The sequence below is a fragment of the Nannospalax galili genome, unplaced genomic scaffold, assembly GCF_000622305.1.
Source record: "Nannospalax galili isolate Female #2095 unplaced genomic scaffold, S.galili_v1.0 scaffold1626, whole genome shotgun sequence".
Taxonomy (NCBI): Eukaryota; Metazoa; Chordata; class Mammalia; order Rodentia; family Spalacidae; genus Nannospalax; species Nannospalax galili.
Window position 1 is genome coordinate 124,438 of NW_008354162.1, and position 18,125 is coordinate 142,562.

General features: G+C 47.3%; 1 protein-coding gene across 4 annotated transcripts in view; it reads left to right on the forward strand.

The window, feature by feature from the left end:
* The window catches only part of Ninl (ninein like), a 137,830-nt gene that overhangs the window by 101,205 nt on the left and 18,500 nt on the right, over positions 1-18,125 (forward strand). For all 4 annotated transcript variants that reach the window (XM_029555057.1, XM_008851175.3, XM_017802730.2 and 1 more), the window contains 9 exons: positions 3,056-3,230; positions 4,384-4,494; positions 4,687-4,767; positions 9,017-9,149; positions 10,787-10,893; positions 11,751-12,058; positions 13,660-14,772; positions 17,239-17,343; positions 17,814-17,883. In XM_029555057.1, the coding sequence (XP_029410917.1) occupies positions 3,056-3,230; positions 4,384-4,494; positions 4,687-4,767; positions 9,017-9,149; positions 10,787-10,893; positions 11,751-12,058; positions 13,660-14,772; positions 17,239-17,343; positions 17,814-17,883 (2,203 nt within the window). The remainder of the gene's footprint in view (positions 1-3,055; positions 3,231-4,383; positions 4,495-4,686; positions 4,768-9,016; positions 9,150-10,786; positions 10,894-11,750; positions 12,059-13,659; positions 14,773-17,238; positions 17,344-17,813; positions 17,884-18,125) is intronic.

Here is an 18,125-nt window from a genome sequence, read left to right on the forward strand (position 1 = left end):
TTTAATCTCCATATCTTCATGTGGTGACTAGGGCTTCTTCCTGTGTTGATTGTAAGCTTTATTGCATTGTGGTCTGATAGAATGCATGGAATTATTTCAGTCTTTTTGTATTTGTTGAGGTTTGTTTTGTGCCCCAGTATATGGTCGATTTTGGAGAAGCTTGTGTGGGGTGCTGAGTAGAAAGTATGTCTTTGGTGTTTGAGTGGAATACTCGGTCGATGTCTGTTAGGTCCATTTGATATGTAGTATTGTTTAATTTAGATGTGTCTCTGTTAACTCTCTTCTCTTTTGACCTATCTAATGGAGACAGTGGGGTATTGAAGTCCCTACTATTAGTGAGTTGGGATTAATCTGCGTCTTAAAGTCCTGTAGTATTGATTTTATGAAGTTGGGTGCACCAGAGTTTGGTGACTATATGTTCATGATTGTAATATCTTCTTGGTTTATTGTTCCTTTGATTAGAATGAAGTGGCCCTCTTTATCTCTTCAGATTAGTTTTAAAGTCTATTTCATCAGCTATTAGAATTACAACACCTGCTTTTTTCTTAGTACCATTCACTTGGTATATTTTTTTCCATCCTTTCACCTTAAGGTAGCACCTGTCCTTGAAAGTGAGATGAGTTTCTTGCAGACAACAAAAAAAATGGGTTTTGTTTCTTTTTTTGTCTTTATGAAGCAGGGTCTTCCCTGTAGCCCTCAGCTGTCCTGGAACTCACTATGTAGACCAGGCTGGCCTTGAACTCACAGAGATCTGCCTGCCTCTGCCTCCCAAGTGCTGGGACTACAGGCGTGCAACACCACACCCAGGTGGGTTTTGTTTCTTAATCCATTCACCTAGTGTGTGTCTTTTGACTGGGGAGTTCAGTCCATTGATATTTAAAGTTATTAATGAAAGATGTGTATTAAATCCTGTCATTTTTATTTCTGTTCACATCTTGATATAGCTGTGCTTTTCCACAGTTACACCTTCATTGAATTTCTTTTCAGAACCCCTTGGGTATAGTCATTCCCTTCTGCTCTTTGTATTGCTTCGAGAACTCTCTGAAGGGCTGGTTTTGTGGACATGAATTCCTTCAGCCTATTTATGTCATTGAAGATTTTTCTTTTCCCTTCGACTATAGTAGGCATTCTGGCTGGGTGTAGTAATCTGGATTGGCATTTGTGGTTATTTAAAACTGGGAATACTTTGGTCCAGGCTCTTCAGGCTTTCTTTCTCTTTTGCAGCTTTCCGTATTCTCTCTTTGTTCTGTATGCTTAGTGTTTTTACTATGATGTGCCGTGGAGAGTTTTTTTTCTGGTCCTGTCTTTTTGGTGTTCTATATGCTTCTTGTGTTTGTATGGTCATGTCTTTCTTTAATTTGGGGAAATTTTCTTCTGCAGTTCTGTTGAAGATCTGGTCTATACCGTTATCTTGAGATTCTTCTCCTTCCTGTATGCCTATGATTCATAAGTTTGGTCTTTTTATGGTGTCACTCAATTCTTGTGTATTCCATTCTTGCGTTTTCTTAAAATTTTCATAATCTTTGTTTGAGTGGTCTAGTTCGTCCACTTTGTCTTCCAGTCTTGATGCTCTGTTTTCTATTTCATTCATCCTATCGGTGAGGCTTTCTCCTGTTGTTTCTAATTGGTTACTGAATGTTTCACTTCTTCATTTCAGCCTGAGTATTCTTCAATATTTCTAACTCTTTTCTGAATTCATTCAGAAGTTTATCCCTATCTTCCTTCAGTTCTTTGATTTGTTTGTGTGTTCTTTAAGTTCATTGGTTTCTTTTATCGCGTTTATAATTGTTCTTTTGAGTTCCATGTCTTGCATTATCTCTAGGGGGTTCTCACTGTATGCCTCTAGAGGACTATTGGTATTTGGTGTGGATATGTTATTTTGGTTTTTCATGTTATTATTTTTTCTCTGTGACTTTGATATGTGAATTTCTTTTATAGTTTCTGATTCTTGTGTGAGACTCAAGCCTTCAAGTTTAGGTCTGCTTTTTGTAAGTTTTATGTGACTTTGCGGTTTACTTGTTGGGCATGAAAATCTGGTTGGTCTAGCCTTCGGTTCTCTCTTTTGATTTTATATGGAGTGGTGAAATTGCTTTTGTCTTCAGGAGTTCCCACAGAGGCCAAAGTTAGATGAGGATAAGATGCTCTCAGGCTTTCTCCTAAGGTCTGGATCCCTTCAGGAAAAAATGTTGTCCTCAGGAATTTGGGGGCTGGACTGGCCTGAGAGCAGGGCCCAGGAAAATCCTGGTCTTGGGCAGCTGTTGGCCATGCCATCCAGGGAAGCAGAGCATGAAGGTATTTTTTAAAAAACTCCCCCAAACTTTGTAGAGCATAAATCAGATTCATTGTATCTTTCCCTAAATCACAGCATCCTCTTCCCCTTTGGGGAAACCTGGAAAATTTTCGGGGGGAAAGTTTCTGGAAAGCTCTGAGTTGAAATAAAAGTCAAAGCTTTGTCAGCTGGAAGGAACCCACAGTTTCTTTTGGCTTAATTACTAACCCTGCCAAGGCTTCCTGCTGAAGCTGACATCTCTCACCTGTAGTCTAGATAGACCTGACAAAGCCGTGTGGCAGCCAGTGTTAACCCCGACCCTCTTTTCCTGCTGTTAGCAATGGTTGTTGCAGAAGATGAGAGAAGAATCTGAGAGGGAAGTGCCTGAACCTCTTCCTTTGATTACTGGGAATTCACTTTCCACAGGTTTCCTGGGGAGGGACTCTGACTTACAAGTGCATCTGGCATTAAAGGTCTTCCGCTGGGCCACTGTAGATCGGCGTGAAGTAAGCGGAGAGGCAGAGAATAACTAGTATTGAACAGCCCATTTAGAGAGCTCTGCCCATTTACCCCAGGGTTTCAAGATACCTTAAGTATTTGCCATGTAACCCGCTCTAACGCATCTTGTGTAGGATTGACCTCTACCAGATAAGAAGGAAGAATATCCACTATCATGCCTACTTCCAGCATAGGCAGTTCATCTGCTAAGACTCACAGGGTCCAACAGAGGAGGACTTCCAAGGACAGGGTTCCAAGTGCCACTGTGTATTGTGTGCTGTGTTACAGGCACCTGGAGCAGGAGTACAGGGGAAGGCTGAGCCTCCTGCGGTCTGAGGTAGAAATGGAGAGGGAGATGTTCTGGGAGCAAGCCCGCAGGCAGAAGGCTGTGCTGGAGCAGGATGTGAGCCGCCTGCAGGCCGAGGAGGCCAGCCTCCGTGAGAAACTGACCTTGGCCCTGAAGGTAGGTGGACGCATCCCTGTGACACACTGTGAAGGCAAATGTTGCTATAGCAAGATGGCATCATGCTCTCAGCCAGAGAAGGAGGTCTTGGCTTTGCAAGACCCACCCCCATCACCCCTTTCTCCTTTGCTCTGAGTTAGGAAGACCCCCAAATCAGAATGGGTCATCTACTATAACCAGCATGGAGTCCAAAAATACCAGCAGACACTACCTGCCATGGCATGGAGCAGACATGGCTTTGAGGGGTCTAGTGAGTGTTTCATACCTTGTACCTACCCTGCCCTTGGCTCTCAGAAACTGTTCAGGCTGTGGACTGCCAGGGTTCAGGGGCACTCACCTGCATGCCTGTGTGCCTTCTTCCTCTTCAGCTCCTAGTTTCTCATTTCCTTGTATCTGGGGAGCTTCATGGCCTCCTTCACTTCTACTCTCCCTCCAGTAGCCTCAGCTCATTTGTGTTAGGAAGAGCCCAACCTACACCACCCACCAGTATGATGATGCTGTCTTGACCTTTCAGCCCAGCCAGTGTCTGGAGACACCTGCTCCTACATTGCTGAATCTCTGAGACATTCAATTTCAAACCCATCATTTAGAAGGCAGCTTAAAAGTGATACAGCCCAGGGGCTTGAGAGATGGTTCAGTGGTTAAGAACACTGGTCATTCTTGCGGAAAACCTGGGTTCAAATCCCAGCACTCACATGGCAGCTAACAACTGTCCGTAGCTCCAGTCCCAGGGGATCCGACAGCCTCTTCTGACCTCCGCGGGCATTGCACGACACGAGTGCACTTACCTACATGCAGGCAATACACACATACACATAAAATAAAAATAATAAATTTTTTTTTAAAAAGTGATACATCCCCAGCTCCTATGTCACTCATGACCTTTCTGAACATGGGGGTAGGAACAAGAAAAAAGAACTTATCACATTGGAGGTGTTGGAGCCTGGCCTGGGATGCTGTGGGCTCCAACAGCAACACATCCCTGCCCGCTCAGTACGGAGACAGCAGGCACCACATGCCCTTCCTTTCAGAGGGCTCTTCCTGATCACAAATGCTGCTTCGAACAAGCCTCTACCCTACAGGGAAGTGGCATGAAGACATGCCAATGTCTTCCTCTTTTCCTGAGTCCAGTCAACACCTGCCTGTCTCCTAGGAAAACAGCCGATTACAGAAGGAGATCATTGAAATGGTGGAAAAGCTTTCAGATTCAGAGAAGCTGGTCCTGAACTTGAAGAGTGACCTGCAGTTTGTGCTGAAGGACAAGGCAAGCACTTTTGCTATTCTGAATCTTCAGAGGAATGCCTGGGAGGGATGGATCTGAGTCAGGACTAAAGGAGGGTCTCACGTGGCCAAGGTCCTGGCCATCACTGCCTGTGCTGCTTGTGTGTATATCTAGATGCTGGAGTAGAACCCAAGGACCCAGGTATGCTAACGTGCCCATTTTTCTCACTTTCAGCTGGAGCCTCCGAGCATGGAGATCCTGGCCCAGGAAGAGCAGTTCACTGCCATCCTGAAAGAATACAAGCTCAAGTGCAGGGTAACTAGCCCCCCTAAACCCTGAGCTTGCTTAGCCACCTTTTGTAGTCCTGAGTCCCTCACCACCTGGGGCCAGGGTCTTCACTTGTCCTTGGTACACAGAATTCTCACGTAGCCCTGCTACCCCAGCCTGCCCTACAGTAGTGACAGAAAGAAGAGTCTGCTAGACAGAACCAGTACTGTGGGTTGGGAGAGTCTCCCTGGTTTAGACACTGTGGCCATGAGCAGGTCTTGTCTCTCTCTTCTCCTTGGTCTCCAAATGCAGAATGGGCCTACAAGTGACCACAGAGCAATCTTCTGTAGGGAGAGTTTCATTAAGAAGTGCTCTGCTCAGGCCCACATACGCATGGCCAAGTTGTGCAGCAGGTGTCCCAGCAACTAGTCAAGTCCCAGGCAGAAGGTCTTCCCAGGCTGCACCTCTGAGATGAATCTTCTTGAAGAAATTTCAGGGTAGGAAAAACAGAAAAAAGAACATCCAAATTGACATGAGTTGATTGCTAATGTTGCTGAAAAGTTCTTTGATTTATAAGCAGTCCATCACACAGTTCTTTATTAGTTAACTCTTAGGACTTACTTTACCAAAAGTTAATTTATGTAAAACTAATGAGAAACATTCTTTATAAAGACAGGCATATCTGTGGTTAAAGAAGGCACCATCAAAACCTCCTCCCCTTGAGGCTGGGTACAGTTACGTGCTCCTGAAGTCTCAGCTATTGCAGAAGGTGGTGTAGGAGGATTGCTTGCCTCTAGGAGCTAAAGCCTTGAGCCAGGTGTGTCAGCATATGCCTGTAATCTCAGCACTTGAAAGACTGTATCAGGAGGATTAAGAGTTCATGGTCATTCATCCTTGACTACATAGCCAGTTTGAGGCCAGCCTGGGCACCATAACAAGTCCTTATCTCAACAGATCTAGTGAAATTGACTAAGATGAGCCATCACACTCCCCTTGACCCATTTTCCTTCTTCACATTATAGGCATCAAGAAGGTTATATCCAAACATGTAAAAACAGTAGAAACTAGAAATAATCATGTGTCAGATCTCAGGGGATAGAAAGCATGTCATGACTGTTAATTTATGACTAGAATTTTGCATAGTCTTGGAGATCACGGTGATTCTAGACAAAATTGTATATGAGGAACATTACCAAATGACCAAGGATAAGTAATGTACATGCTCAGATAATAGACTCTTAAGTTTTATATGAGGTTGTACTCATTAGTAGAGCCCATAGATAGCAGGTATGAGGTCTAGCTTTGATCTCTAAAACCAAAATAAACCCACTCAATAATAAACCCCATGGAAAAAATAAAAAATCTAAGGAGGTCCATTGGGTTTACTGTTCAGTCGTCATTTTTCTTGCATATTTGCTACAATAATAGAAATACAAGCCTTTCCAAGTTGAGCACCATAATTTGTATCTATCTGAAGGCATGACTACCAGGTTCACAGTGTAGGATGAAGTAGACAGCTGGTTTTAGTTATATCTGATTCTTTTTTTAATTTTTTTTTACTTTATGTGTATGAGTGTATTGCCTGCATGTAAGGAAGTGCACCCATGTCATACATTGCCATGGAGGTCAGAAGAGGGCTTCAGCTTCCCTTGGAACTGGAGTTAAGGATGGTTTGTAGCCACCATGTGAGTGCTGAGAATTGAACTCAGGTCCTTTGCAAGAGCAGTCAGTGCTCTTAACCACTGAGCCATCTCTCCAGCCCTATATGTGATTCTTTATACTAGTTAGTTTCCTGTAAGGCTTTGTCCTGAGCCACCTCATGCTGAAAACCTCTATTTCTGGAGATACCATTATAGACATTATTATGGGCACCAAGAGTTACAAAGTAATTTTATATGATTTGAAAACTGAGCAAATACTACCTTGAAACTGGTAATTAATTCATGGATACTCCTTGGACAAGCAAAGTAGTATTTGGTTCTAAGGGTTTATAATGACTTCACTTCTCTATTTCTCTCCCCTTTTATCTTTTTTTTTTTTTTTTTGAGACAGAGTCTCACTATGTAATCCTGGTTGATCTGGAAGTCTTTGTAGACCAAGCTGACTTCTAACTCATAGAGATCCACCTGCCTCTTGCCTCCCACGTGCCAGGACTAAAGGCATGCACCACTGCGCCCAGCTGGCTGAGAGTTCATTTATTATCTTTCCCTCCAATTTAAGTAAGAACTTACTTGTTTCCACTGCATGTTGCTTTTGTCAACCAGAAGGTCAAGGTGAGCTGTGTTGTGATTCTGAATGGGCTGTGGTGCACTGCCTCTGGTCTGCTGTTTGTCCTTTGGGTGCCGTCACCCTTTTGCACTGTCTCTTTCTGCCTTTTGAAAACTTGTGTGTGGTCAGCCAGGTCATGCTCCCTCTAGTGTGCATTGGGGTTATCAGAATGTGGATTGGTATCAAGTGGGATGCACTGGAAAGCCCATAGTCCCAGGCTTGCTTTTCTCCTGCCTCTGCACTTGCTGAGTAGATTTGGAACTCAGAAGTAACCAGCACTTCTTATGAACCAGTGCATTGGATTTTTCAAATAAATGAAAACACTTTGTTCCTTTAACATGACTTTTGTTTCTGGTTCTTGAACTTTCTTTTTTTTTGAGATATTAGCAGAAATATTTAACCTTTTAGTGATAACCTGTTTATTTAGAAACTTTGCTTTTTCTATTTCGAGAAAATACTTTTGGCTATTTCCAACTAACAGCATTAATTTTTTTTTTTTTTTTGAGACAGCGTCTCCGCATATCCCCAGCTGGCCTAGAACTCGCTATGTAGACCAGGCTGGCCTTGAACTCACAGAGAGTTGCCTGCCTCTGCCTCCCCCCTCCATACACAGAATATTTTAATTTGAAAATAATCCATTTAATCCAATGTATCAAAATTATTTTAACACAGAATCAGTAAAAGCAAACCATTGAGATAGCTTACATCTCTTTATTTTGGAGTCTTTGAAATTGAATCTATATTCATACTTTGGGAGCTTGGTAGCCCATCTCGCCAGTGGCTCTGTATTAGGCAATTCCGGGCTTGGTATTCAGGGAGGCAGCAGCCCCTGAGGGACCCAAGGAGTATGTGGTCCAGGGCTGGCCCTATAGCTCTGATTTCATCATCTGTTTTTTCTCAGGACAGTTCTCTTTTTGGGAGAAATGAGAGTATTTGCACAGGATTCTGAATCTGAGGCGTATGTCTCTCCATGAGCCCATTCCTTCTCCACACACTGGATGACTGAGGGAGAGGCCTCTTTCAAATGCTCTGATGCATCTGGCAGGCCTAGGCCTCTAGGGCTGGTTGCAAGTTACTTTTGTTCAGTAAGAGCTGTCTGGAGAAGGCTGTAAAGACTCAGAACAAAACTCAAAGGTCAGTGTAGGAACTGTGCCTTTGCACAGTAGTTGTATATAGTATGACCTTGGAAGACCTGTGGCCTCACTTTTACTGCTCTTTAGGTTGGAGCAATCACAGGACTGGAGATAAGGGCCTCCGGCCAGGGCTAACTTTGCCATGCTTCCTGAGATTCTGCAGGACTACTGAACCACCCAGGGAAATGGACTAGAAACTTCTTTTCCTGTCCCTTTAACAAGCAAATGTCTGAGCCTGCTTGTCCAGACATATTTTGTTAATGTGCAAACAAGGCACTGTCCACCACAAATACAGACTTCATCCCTGCTTGAAGGGCATCTTCTTCCATCCCATTTCCTGTTGCCCAGGCAGCCTCCCACCCTTTGGGTTTCTGCCTCCCAGCTATCATCCTTTTTGCTATGTGCATCTGTGCTTTGTGGCATTTGCTCTAAAATAAGTGGCCTCCTTTTCAGTATTAATGACTGTAGCAGCAGAACCCCTTGCCAGTTCAAAGCAGCTGAGGGAGAGAGACCCACCATAGAGCCTCAGACGTCCCCAGGATATTGATCCCCAGTATGCACTGTGCCACCACTGTGGTGTTAAATAGCACCTATATTTTCCACATTTTGCCTCAGCTGTACTTTTTTTTTCTTGAACCCCCCCCCCATATCCACTGATGTAAGGCATGAGAAAGTCAAGAAATGGCCTCCAAGTTCTGCTGGACCTTTTAGGTGGTTAGAGGCTTAAATCCAGGTTCAGTGTTATATATTGGAAGTCCAGAGTTCACACCTGCCAGACTCTCCATATGCTTTGCCTATAGTGGATACTCCTTGGAGATGGGACTGGTCTTAGATTTGGCCTTGTAGGCCAGAGTGTCTGCAGCAGCTGGAAGAGGTGTCTGGCTCTGCCCAAACAGGACCTTCAGGACCACAATGACGAGCTACAAGCTGAGCTAGAAGGCCTGCGGATGCACCTGCCTGGGAGTAGGCAGAGCTCTTCAGGGACCCCAAGTACCCATAGAAGAATGCTCCCTGGACATGGTCCAGCAGGTAGGAGCCCAGCCCTGAGGGCGAGGGTGGGGCTCCTGGACTTGACCACAAGACTAGACACTGATTGACATGGCACCCTAGAGGTCAGAGATGAGGAGAGAAGGGTAGAAGGTTTTGCCATTTGAGTGGAAATCACAAAGGTTATGGTGATCTCCTGATCTCAGGGAAGACAAGTCTGCCCTAGGAGGATGTTTTCATAATGGATCCAGTGAGACCACAGGGGACCAGGCTAGCAGAAAGCCACAGATAGGGAAGGTCAAGGTGACTATTGATGGGCATGAGGTAGTCTCAACTGAGGGAGTTCCTGGCTGCTGGGTTCAGTGGAGACCACAATAGAGGCTCCCGTCTCAGTCAGTGGGGCTGAGACAAAGGTCCATGTTGAAGTTTTCTTGACCTTTTCTGGAGACCAGGTTGGGGATCATGAAGGTGCTGCAGTTCTTGTGGAGGACAGGGGCTATTTGGCTGGTCTCTGTCCCCCCCTCCCCCTGGTTGCTCCAGGCAGTCCCCAGAACAGTTGTTCAGTCGTGCTTCCCCCAGCAACAGCTTGTGACACTCATGATCCCCATCTCTGCTGCCGTGGAGACCCGGCAGCCCCGACTACTCCCCTAGTCATGTTGTGGCAACTCAGATCCTTCAGTATTGTTCTCTTGTCTCTGGCTCTGAGAGCACATGGAGCCTCCATGTTGCTCTAAAGCTATTTACATACTAAGCAGAAAAAAGTATACCCCAGAGAGCTAGCACTGGAACCTCCATGAGGAACCTAGTGGAGACCTTTTCCTCTGTGGATCATGGACAGCTTCCAGAATCCCTGGGAAGTTTTAGGAAGGACTAGAAGGTTGCTTGGCACACTCCCATGTATGGGTGAGGGAGGAAAAAGCAGGTGCTGGGGTGCGGTCACCTGAATATGCTGTGCAGCCAGGAGCCCAGCCAGAGGGGAGAGCGTGATTATTGTTCTTGCGGTGTCTCTGGAACCTGAGTTGCACAGAGCACATAACCGCCGTTGTCGTGTGGGGAGAGACCATTGTGGAGCTGGTCCCATCTTGCTCTATATCCCTCAGAGCCTTCACACCACCAGGATTTAGCAGCTTTAGGTGAGGGAGCCCCACATTAGTATATGTTGTAAAAAACAAATCACATTGAGCCACCACACTGGTTGCTGAGCTGTCGTAACCCTGCCCTATTTTCCTCTGTGTACTTGGCTCTAGATGAGCCATATTTAGGGTGCAGTGAATATACCATCTGACAAGGATCTTTTAGAAGTTAAAGGGGCTTGGTGAATGTTGTGGGAGCTTTCCATTTCTGAGTAATCGATTCTGTGGTAAAGACTTGAACCTTTGAGTTCTGGATATGTCAACTTGCAAAACAGCATGACCCTTACTGCCATGCCCATGCTCCTCACACAATACATATGGAGGGCAGAGTTGACTCTTACTAACAGCCCCATACTCCTTATACAGTGCAGGTGGATGGCAGAGTGACCCTCTGGCCAGCCCTGCACTCAACACACGGTGCAGGTGGAGAACTGTTTTGTCACCAGGTGTGACAGGATAGAAACTGTCCACAGGTCAGATTAGAAGGTTGAGAAGGCACCTGGGGAGTCCTTGGCATAATGTGACAGTGTGTCTTCCTCTTTGCAGGCAATGTGTTCTTGGGTGACTCTACTCCAGTGAGTTTAGAGACAGAGATAATGGTGGAGCGGATGAAAGAACACTACCAAGACCTCAGGATCCAGCTGGAGACCAAGGTCTGGGGTTACAGGCTGCAAGCCAGGCAGCTTATCACATGACTGCCTCGTACAAACCCCCCTCTAGGAAGAGAGTTTGTAAAGAACAGTAAAAAAAAAAAAACTGGCATTTTGCCTCAGACCCTCTTCAGAGGGAGGCAGACTTGGAAATCACTAATGAGGAAGGGGTGGATTATGTTCCAAGAGCCACACAGGAATGTGCTAGGAGTAGCCCTCACTGTCCACTGTCGAGAATCACAGTGACTAGCTATGCTCTAAGACAAATGTGAGTGATCTGGCCTCTGCCCTCTGTGTCCTGGACCTCCCTGGCTGAGTTTGTCCTGTTAGATAAACCTATTTTCTGTTCTGCATTAGATTCTGTTGGGTTTGAGAGTCAGTGTTTATGACTCACAGCTGTATGTCCAACTCCTCAGTCTGCTTAACAAGGCAGGCCACTTCTGTCCTGCCACTGTATCCTTAGGTTCCGTGGTGAATAGGCTGCAAGCTTCTGACGTGAAGCCTGTGCATATCTGAATCACATCCTTTCTGTCTGAGCTTCCAGGATATGGCGTACTACCCCACCAGTCTCGGGAAGGCTCTTCAGTTGTCTCACCTCCTGGATTCTTCATACCTGTCAGTTACTCAGCCCACCTTGGCCCTAAGCCTCTGACCTCCTCAGGTCACTGTGGTGGGATGACATAAGCACATTGCACACCTTGGGAACATCGCTGTCCTGGGTGTTGTCATTCCCTTCTCCAGACCTGGGGCATGATTGGGTCTGAGGCATCAGCTCTTTGAGCATCCTCCTGTTCTTGTGTCATTCTGCTTGCCAATTTGTTTCTAGGACTTTCTAATTAACCCTGCTCATCTTTCTTTAGGTGAATTACTATAAGAAAGAAATAGAGGTCATGAAGAGGGACTTTGAGAAGGAGAAAAGGGAGATGGAGCAAGAGTGCCAACTTGAGGTCAGCATGCTGGAGGACCAGAAAACAGACCTGGAGGCCCTATACTCCAAGTCACAGGAAGTCATTCTGGGCCTGCAGGAGCAGCTGCAGGACATGACACGCAGCCCTGAACCTACACAGGCGGGACTGCCACACTGCTGTGCTCAGGCACTGTGCAACCTGGGCCAGCGGTTGGAGGAGGAGATGCACCTGCGACACCAGAACCAGCTGCAGCAGATAAGGTTGGAGAGGGGGAATTGGCCCAGGGCTGCTCACCAAGAACCAAAGCTTGACAGTAGGTTTAGGTAAACTAAGGTCAGGATCGCAGTGCCCAGGAACAGGCAGGTTTCCTCTGGGCAGATGGATGAAGGCCAAGAGAACACATTGCTATGTAATGATTTTACTTTACTTTACCTTGGACCACAGAGAGTTTGCTGTGTGGCACTTGGCCTTTGTTCTTTCCCTCTTTCTTTAGGTGCCCCATAGGCAAGGTAACATATACTCCATCACTTAATATCGAGGACATCAGAGAGTAGGAACTGGAGAGAGAGAAAAAAATCAAGAAGCCCCTCCAAATGGAAACACAGTTAATTTGGTTAGTGAGTCTTGGAAGGCCAAAACATTTGTACTAAGTTGGAAAGGGGTCATTTGGAAAACCTGAATATGATGGGCTTAATCAGGTTAGCTACCTGAGAAATGTCACCTGTCTTCTGTGCCTTAAGGCCAACTTGGTAGAATCAGTGCTTGATTACTGAGAATACACAGCTTACAGAGGGTATGCTACCCCCACAAAAGATGGCCCCTCCTACCTCCTGCCCTGGCCACTCCCATCCCAGGAGCCCAGAGCCTCCTACTGGCCCAAACTAAGCAAATGACTCAGTTGGACGATTGGGGCTGTTTAGGTCCAGATGTTGGCACTGAGGAGATGTGGCCCTGTCATCATGCTGATCACAGCAGCTCAGGTGACTGTCGCAAAGAGGTCACATTCTTAACTGTTGAGATGACCACTTTCCTTGGTGGAAGGAGTTGAGGGTAGCCAGAAAACATGAGATGTGAAGGGGTGAGAATCAGAGCTCCCCTCTCCCTCCCCTCTAGGGTGACACCAGCAGAGACACTCAGGCCATTTAGAGGCTTGCAGGAACTGACTGTTGAGGTCTTGAAGGGTGGAGAAGCAGCCATCTTTAAATCACATGCTTTGCTTTTCCTCATCACCCCAAGGGTGTGTGAAAAGGGACTGGAACAGAGCTCCCTTCTGGTCCCCTGAGGTGCCTGAAGGCTGGCACCCTCCTTCTTACAGCTTCCAGGGTCCTCATTCTGGGGAGCTCCTTCCCTGGCCAGGCATGCCTGCCTAGCCCTCACTTTACTTCCACACTCTCCCATTCTCCCCAGGCTGATGAGGCCTCAGGCCAGTCTGCATATAGGATTTTTAAAGGCAGTTTTAAGTGTGGGTAGATGCTGCCTGTTTTATTAATACTCAATTGAGACTAGTACCATCCAGTAGCTCTGAGTGCAGTGCCTCCAGCCACACTTAACTGAGCATTTCCCGAGTGGCCAAGGGCAGGAGTTTTAATTTTATGTAATTGTTAACCCCCTTACCTTTAAGCTATCACACGTGGTGGTTGATTTCTGGGCATAGACCTGTGGACTCCACAGAGGATTCCAGGAAGGAGACAGAAGATCTGGGTATAGGGACATAAGGAAGGCTACAGAAAGAAAGGGGAGGAGGTGTAATTGATTAGCTTTCAGTAGGTGGCTTTTAGTTTAGGTGGCTTTTTCTTCCATGAGTGGAAGTGCGTGGGGTTCAGAGGCAGAGCCCAAGGTGTGACTCACTGTGTTTCTGCAGGAGAGAGGCAGAAGAGGAGCTAAGCCAGAAGCTTTCGTGGCTGGAAGCCCAGCATGCCACCTGCTGTGAGAGGCTGTCCCTGCAGCACCAACGCAAGAAGGACCAGCTGCTGCAGACGTATCTGCAGCAAGTGAAGGAGCTGACTGCCCAACTGGACCTGGAGAAGGGGTGGCAAGAGGAGAGGAAGGAGGAGGTCCTGGCGCAGTGTCGGAGGCAGCAACTGAAGCTGCAGACTCTGATGAATGAAGAGCAGGCACGGATCTACAGATCATTCGCCCTGGAGAAGCAGAAGCTGGAGCACACCTACAGGGAGCAGGTGGAGGGACTTGCCCAGGAGGCAGATGCACTGCATGCCCTCCTGAAGGATGGAACCACTGTGATGGGTGCCCAGCAGGAGAGGGCAACCCGCTCCAGGCTCCTGGGTCCAGATAGCAGACAACAGTCACCTGCCCAACCAGCTCTTGGCCTTGGTGGAGAGAAAGGGCCACCACTAGCAGCAGACTGGCCTGGCCAAGTGCAAGGCGAGGGCAGGACTCTTCTTAACCCACCTTGTAGTATAGATGCTATGCAGAGCCCAACCCCTACTCTAGTGTTCTGGAGGCCCTCGAAGAGCTTGGGCCTTAGACAGAACCATCAAGATCCATTCAGTTCTGAGGAGGGAGCCATCCCAAAGGAGCCAGAGCTTCCTACCAGGGTCCCAGCAAGCCAGGGCCAGCCCATTGCACAGAAGCTACCATTGCCCATTCAGCCCCAGATGTTGGAGTCACGGTTGAGTCCATCTGCTTTGGAGGGACGAGCTAGTAGCCTGAGCAGGGAACCAGCCCCTGTGGGGGTTCAGGGACAGGCTTCAGAGGGGCTGACTGGGAATGGTAAAGATATCCCAAGGACTGGGCTCCAATTCAGTGGAGAAGTTGTCATGATGGGACCCTCGCTGCCCTGCTCTGAGCTCTCAGACCCACAAGAAGCCAAGTTTAAGGACCTTGCCACCCCGGGGGAGACAGAGGCCAAAGCAGTGTCAGAGGGTGAAAGGAACAATGTGAAGGCCAAACTTCTACAGCTAGAAGACATTGTCCGGGCTATTGAGAAAGAAGCAGCTTCCAAAATGAATGACAGGTCTGTCCCCCCAGTCTTAAAATGCATATGAAGCCCTTAGGCCTTTCCCTAGTGACCATGGCAGAGTCTTACCCTACTGGCCAGCTATTGACTGTCAGGCTGACTGTAAATCCTGTGCCTGTGCAGGAATAAGGAGCCCATTCCTGTCTCCTGACACCCCTGCTCCTGGACTCAGGGAAGAAGGCAGGCCATTCTGAGGCAGCTCAGATGACTCTGGTGTCCTCACCCCTCATCTCTCAAGGACTGTGTTTGGGAGGCCTCATATTAGTTGTGTGTCATCTTGTGAGCCTTCTTCCTGCTGAGTTTAAGAGAAGCAGGGACTTAGGGGCTGCAGGCCACCTGTGTGCCAGGTTGCTGTGCTGGTCAGGGGCAGCAACTGAGGAGGCCTTCTGTGGAAAGGGCCTCTGTGCTGCAGTGCTCTGACTTGGTTTGGGTACCACCTATGGGTTTAGGGACTCAGTTCCACAGGGTGGAGATGGTGTTGTTGCCAGTGTCTTTGGAAAACCCTCCTTGAGAAGGCAACTGAGATTTCTGTCTACTGAGACACAGTTGGGCACCTGCTCTGTTATAGATGCGAGATCCTAGGAGGGTTTTACCAAGCTTCAAGGCATGGCTCCCAGAGCCCTCTCTTGGCTCTTCTCTGCTAGAGAAGTTTGTAGGCATGTAATGTGGGGGGTGAATGCGTGCTGTCCTTTAGTCCCATCAGCCCTTATCCAGCACACCAAGGAGGCATCTGCAGGAGGCCCAGGCTGGGGACACATAGGAGGCCCAGAGTATATCCCAGGACCATGATCACACATGAGTGATGAGACCACAATCCACCCAAAAGATCAACTCCTGCTCACTGAGGGATAGTGTACAAGTTGCTTCCTTAGGGGAAAAATGGGGGGCTTAGGCTTTGGCCAGTGACAGCATGTCCTTAATATGTGTGAGGCCCTGAGTTCTAGCCCCAGCACTGAAAAGAAAAAAAAAAAACTAGGTAGAAATTATGATAAGCCAGGAGTGGTAAATGTTGGTCCACCAACAGCTTAAAAAGCAGATATGGCTTCCTTTCAGCTGGAAGTACCATCTTCCAGTAATTCACCAAAATAACATAGTGGGAAAGAAGAGAGGTACCTGATCTGTGTTCTCTAGACCTTTAAAAAACATGGAGTTGTTCCTTTGGCCACATATACAGAATCTACAAGGAGGATGGTACTGTCACCATCGGAGGAATGGGTGCTGTTCAGAAAGGAACACTCCTAAACATTACCTTGGTACAACTAGAAGAGTACATTGTGTCACTCAACATGCTATTGGCACAGATGTAAACGAGCAAGTTAAGGGCAGGAGTCTTGTTGGGAGAGTGATTTGTACTTTGCACATACTAAGCACGCTAAGAGCCGAGAGAGCCTTCTGAGATGGGTGAAGGAAAATAATGTGAAAAGGACTCCAAAAAGAAAGGTGCCGGCAGGCTCTGCTGGAGAAAGAAGGCTCTGTGGGCACTGAAGGAAAGGAGCCCAAGCTGAGCCCATTCCCTATGAATTCGTGGCTTAATAGTTGAAAGACAGACAGACAAACACACCACAAGCAGAAATCAAGACCCAAACAAGAAAAATGTTTTTTTAATTAAATTGACATGTTTATGATGGGCTAGAAACCCAGCCCCCTCCTAGGCCTACCCCATTGTGTCCAGGGGGCTCTTTCTCACCTGCAGGTGCTCCTCCACACCTTCACCAGGGTGTCTGTGGTATAGAGTCATGTCCTCACCACCCTGTCTTCTGATAATTCTAATATCTGAAGTTCCTGTGGGATCTGGGTCTGGGTGGGTTTGCTGCTTCTGCTGGTCCCTCGTGAATGGCTTTTTCATGTATGTTCAGTGATCTTTCTGTGTTCATGTTTATTTGATGTTACTCTCAAGGGGTCTTGAGAGCCTCTTGAGTGGATGCTTTTCTCAGAATGGACTTGTATTGCCTTCACAGAGAAGTGGGACACCGCTCACCCGAGACCCCTGGGGCTTTCTTCTCTGCTGTGTGGGTGCCCACAGTGTAGCTTCTGTGTCCCACTGGTGGTGCTGCTGACATGGAAGCTGCACCCCAAGCTACCCAGCTTTGTGAAGTGTACTTCTCACAGCTTAGGTTCAGCTTCCAGGTTCTTTGGGTTTGGAGCCTCTGAAGATGGCACACACTATGCAGTGTGACTTGGCTCTGCGCAGGCTCTAGGTGTCTGCAGAGTCCAGGTGCTGAATGCATGTGGGAGCTGTGGGTGGGGTGCAGTGTAAAGCTAAGTCTGTAAGTGTAAATCTGTTTCCCAGGCCTGGACTTCAGAGGATGCAAACCGGAGCCTGCTCTCCCTGGAGACAGGGAAGGCCTTATGCTGCCTCCTCCAGGGAGGGGAATGCAGTCTGCAGAGTTTTCAGAACTCCCCATGGGTGCATCCAGCTCCCCCACTCCAGGTCTCAACTGACTTCTTCAATTTTGACCACAGGATTGAGTTTCAGAGACTTTCTGAAGAAAACTTTTTCTTGAAAAGTGACCTGGAGAGGATTCAATTGGAACTAGAAGCTGCAGAGGGCAGAAATGAAGCACAGAGGTAAGGTGGGCCTCAGTTTCCCCAGACCTGTGGGCTTCACTGTTTGTGCTCTACCATGAGCTTAAGTAGAGTGGAGTATACAGTCGGGGGACCTTTGAGTAGGCCTACAGGCTTGAAGGCTCTAACCTCATGCTGTGGGTCAGCAGCCCCCAGATTCCCGAACACCAAGGACTCATGGAGGCCTTAAGTGCATGCAAGCTGTCTCATGACTGGCACCCCATCTGCAGCTCAGGACATGCCATGTGTCACCTTGCAGAAATGCTTCATGTGGCATTTGATGGCTAGGGCAGCTGGTGTTCTGAGGGGAAGGAGGCTGCTGGGCCTTTTGGGGCCAGCAGAGCCTGACATGACAGTGGTCAGCCGTGCTTTTCCCCAGGGTCTCTCTAGGTCTCTGGAAGTCAGTGAGTCCGAGCTGAGGAAAGGACTGAGCCAGGGGTAAGAATGATATTTTTAATTTGCTTCTTCCATAGGAAGGAAATTGAAGTTTTAAAGAGAGACAAGGAAAAGGCCTCCTTTGAACTGGACGAGCTTAGCACACAGGTCAGTTACCGACTCGGGACTGTGGTGACACCTTCAATGAGTGGCGACACCTTCAGTGTCTTGAAGTAATTTCACTTTTCTAAAAGGGAGGTAGAAAAGTTTTTCTTAAAAGATAAAGTGGGAGAAAGAAGAAACTCAACAGAGGTAGGATCATAGGAGCAAGGGTATTAGTAAGGAAGAAAGGGGGGGAAGTAGGGGCACCTTAAGTGGGAAAACCATGATAGAGGGGTGAGACGATACAA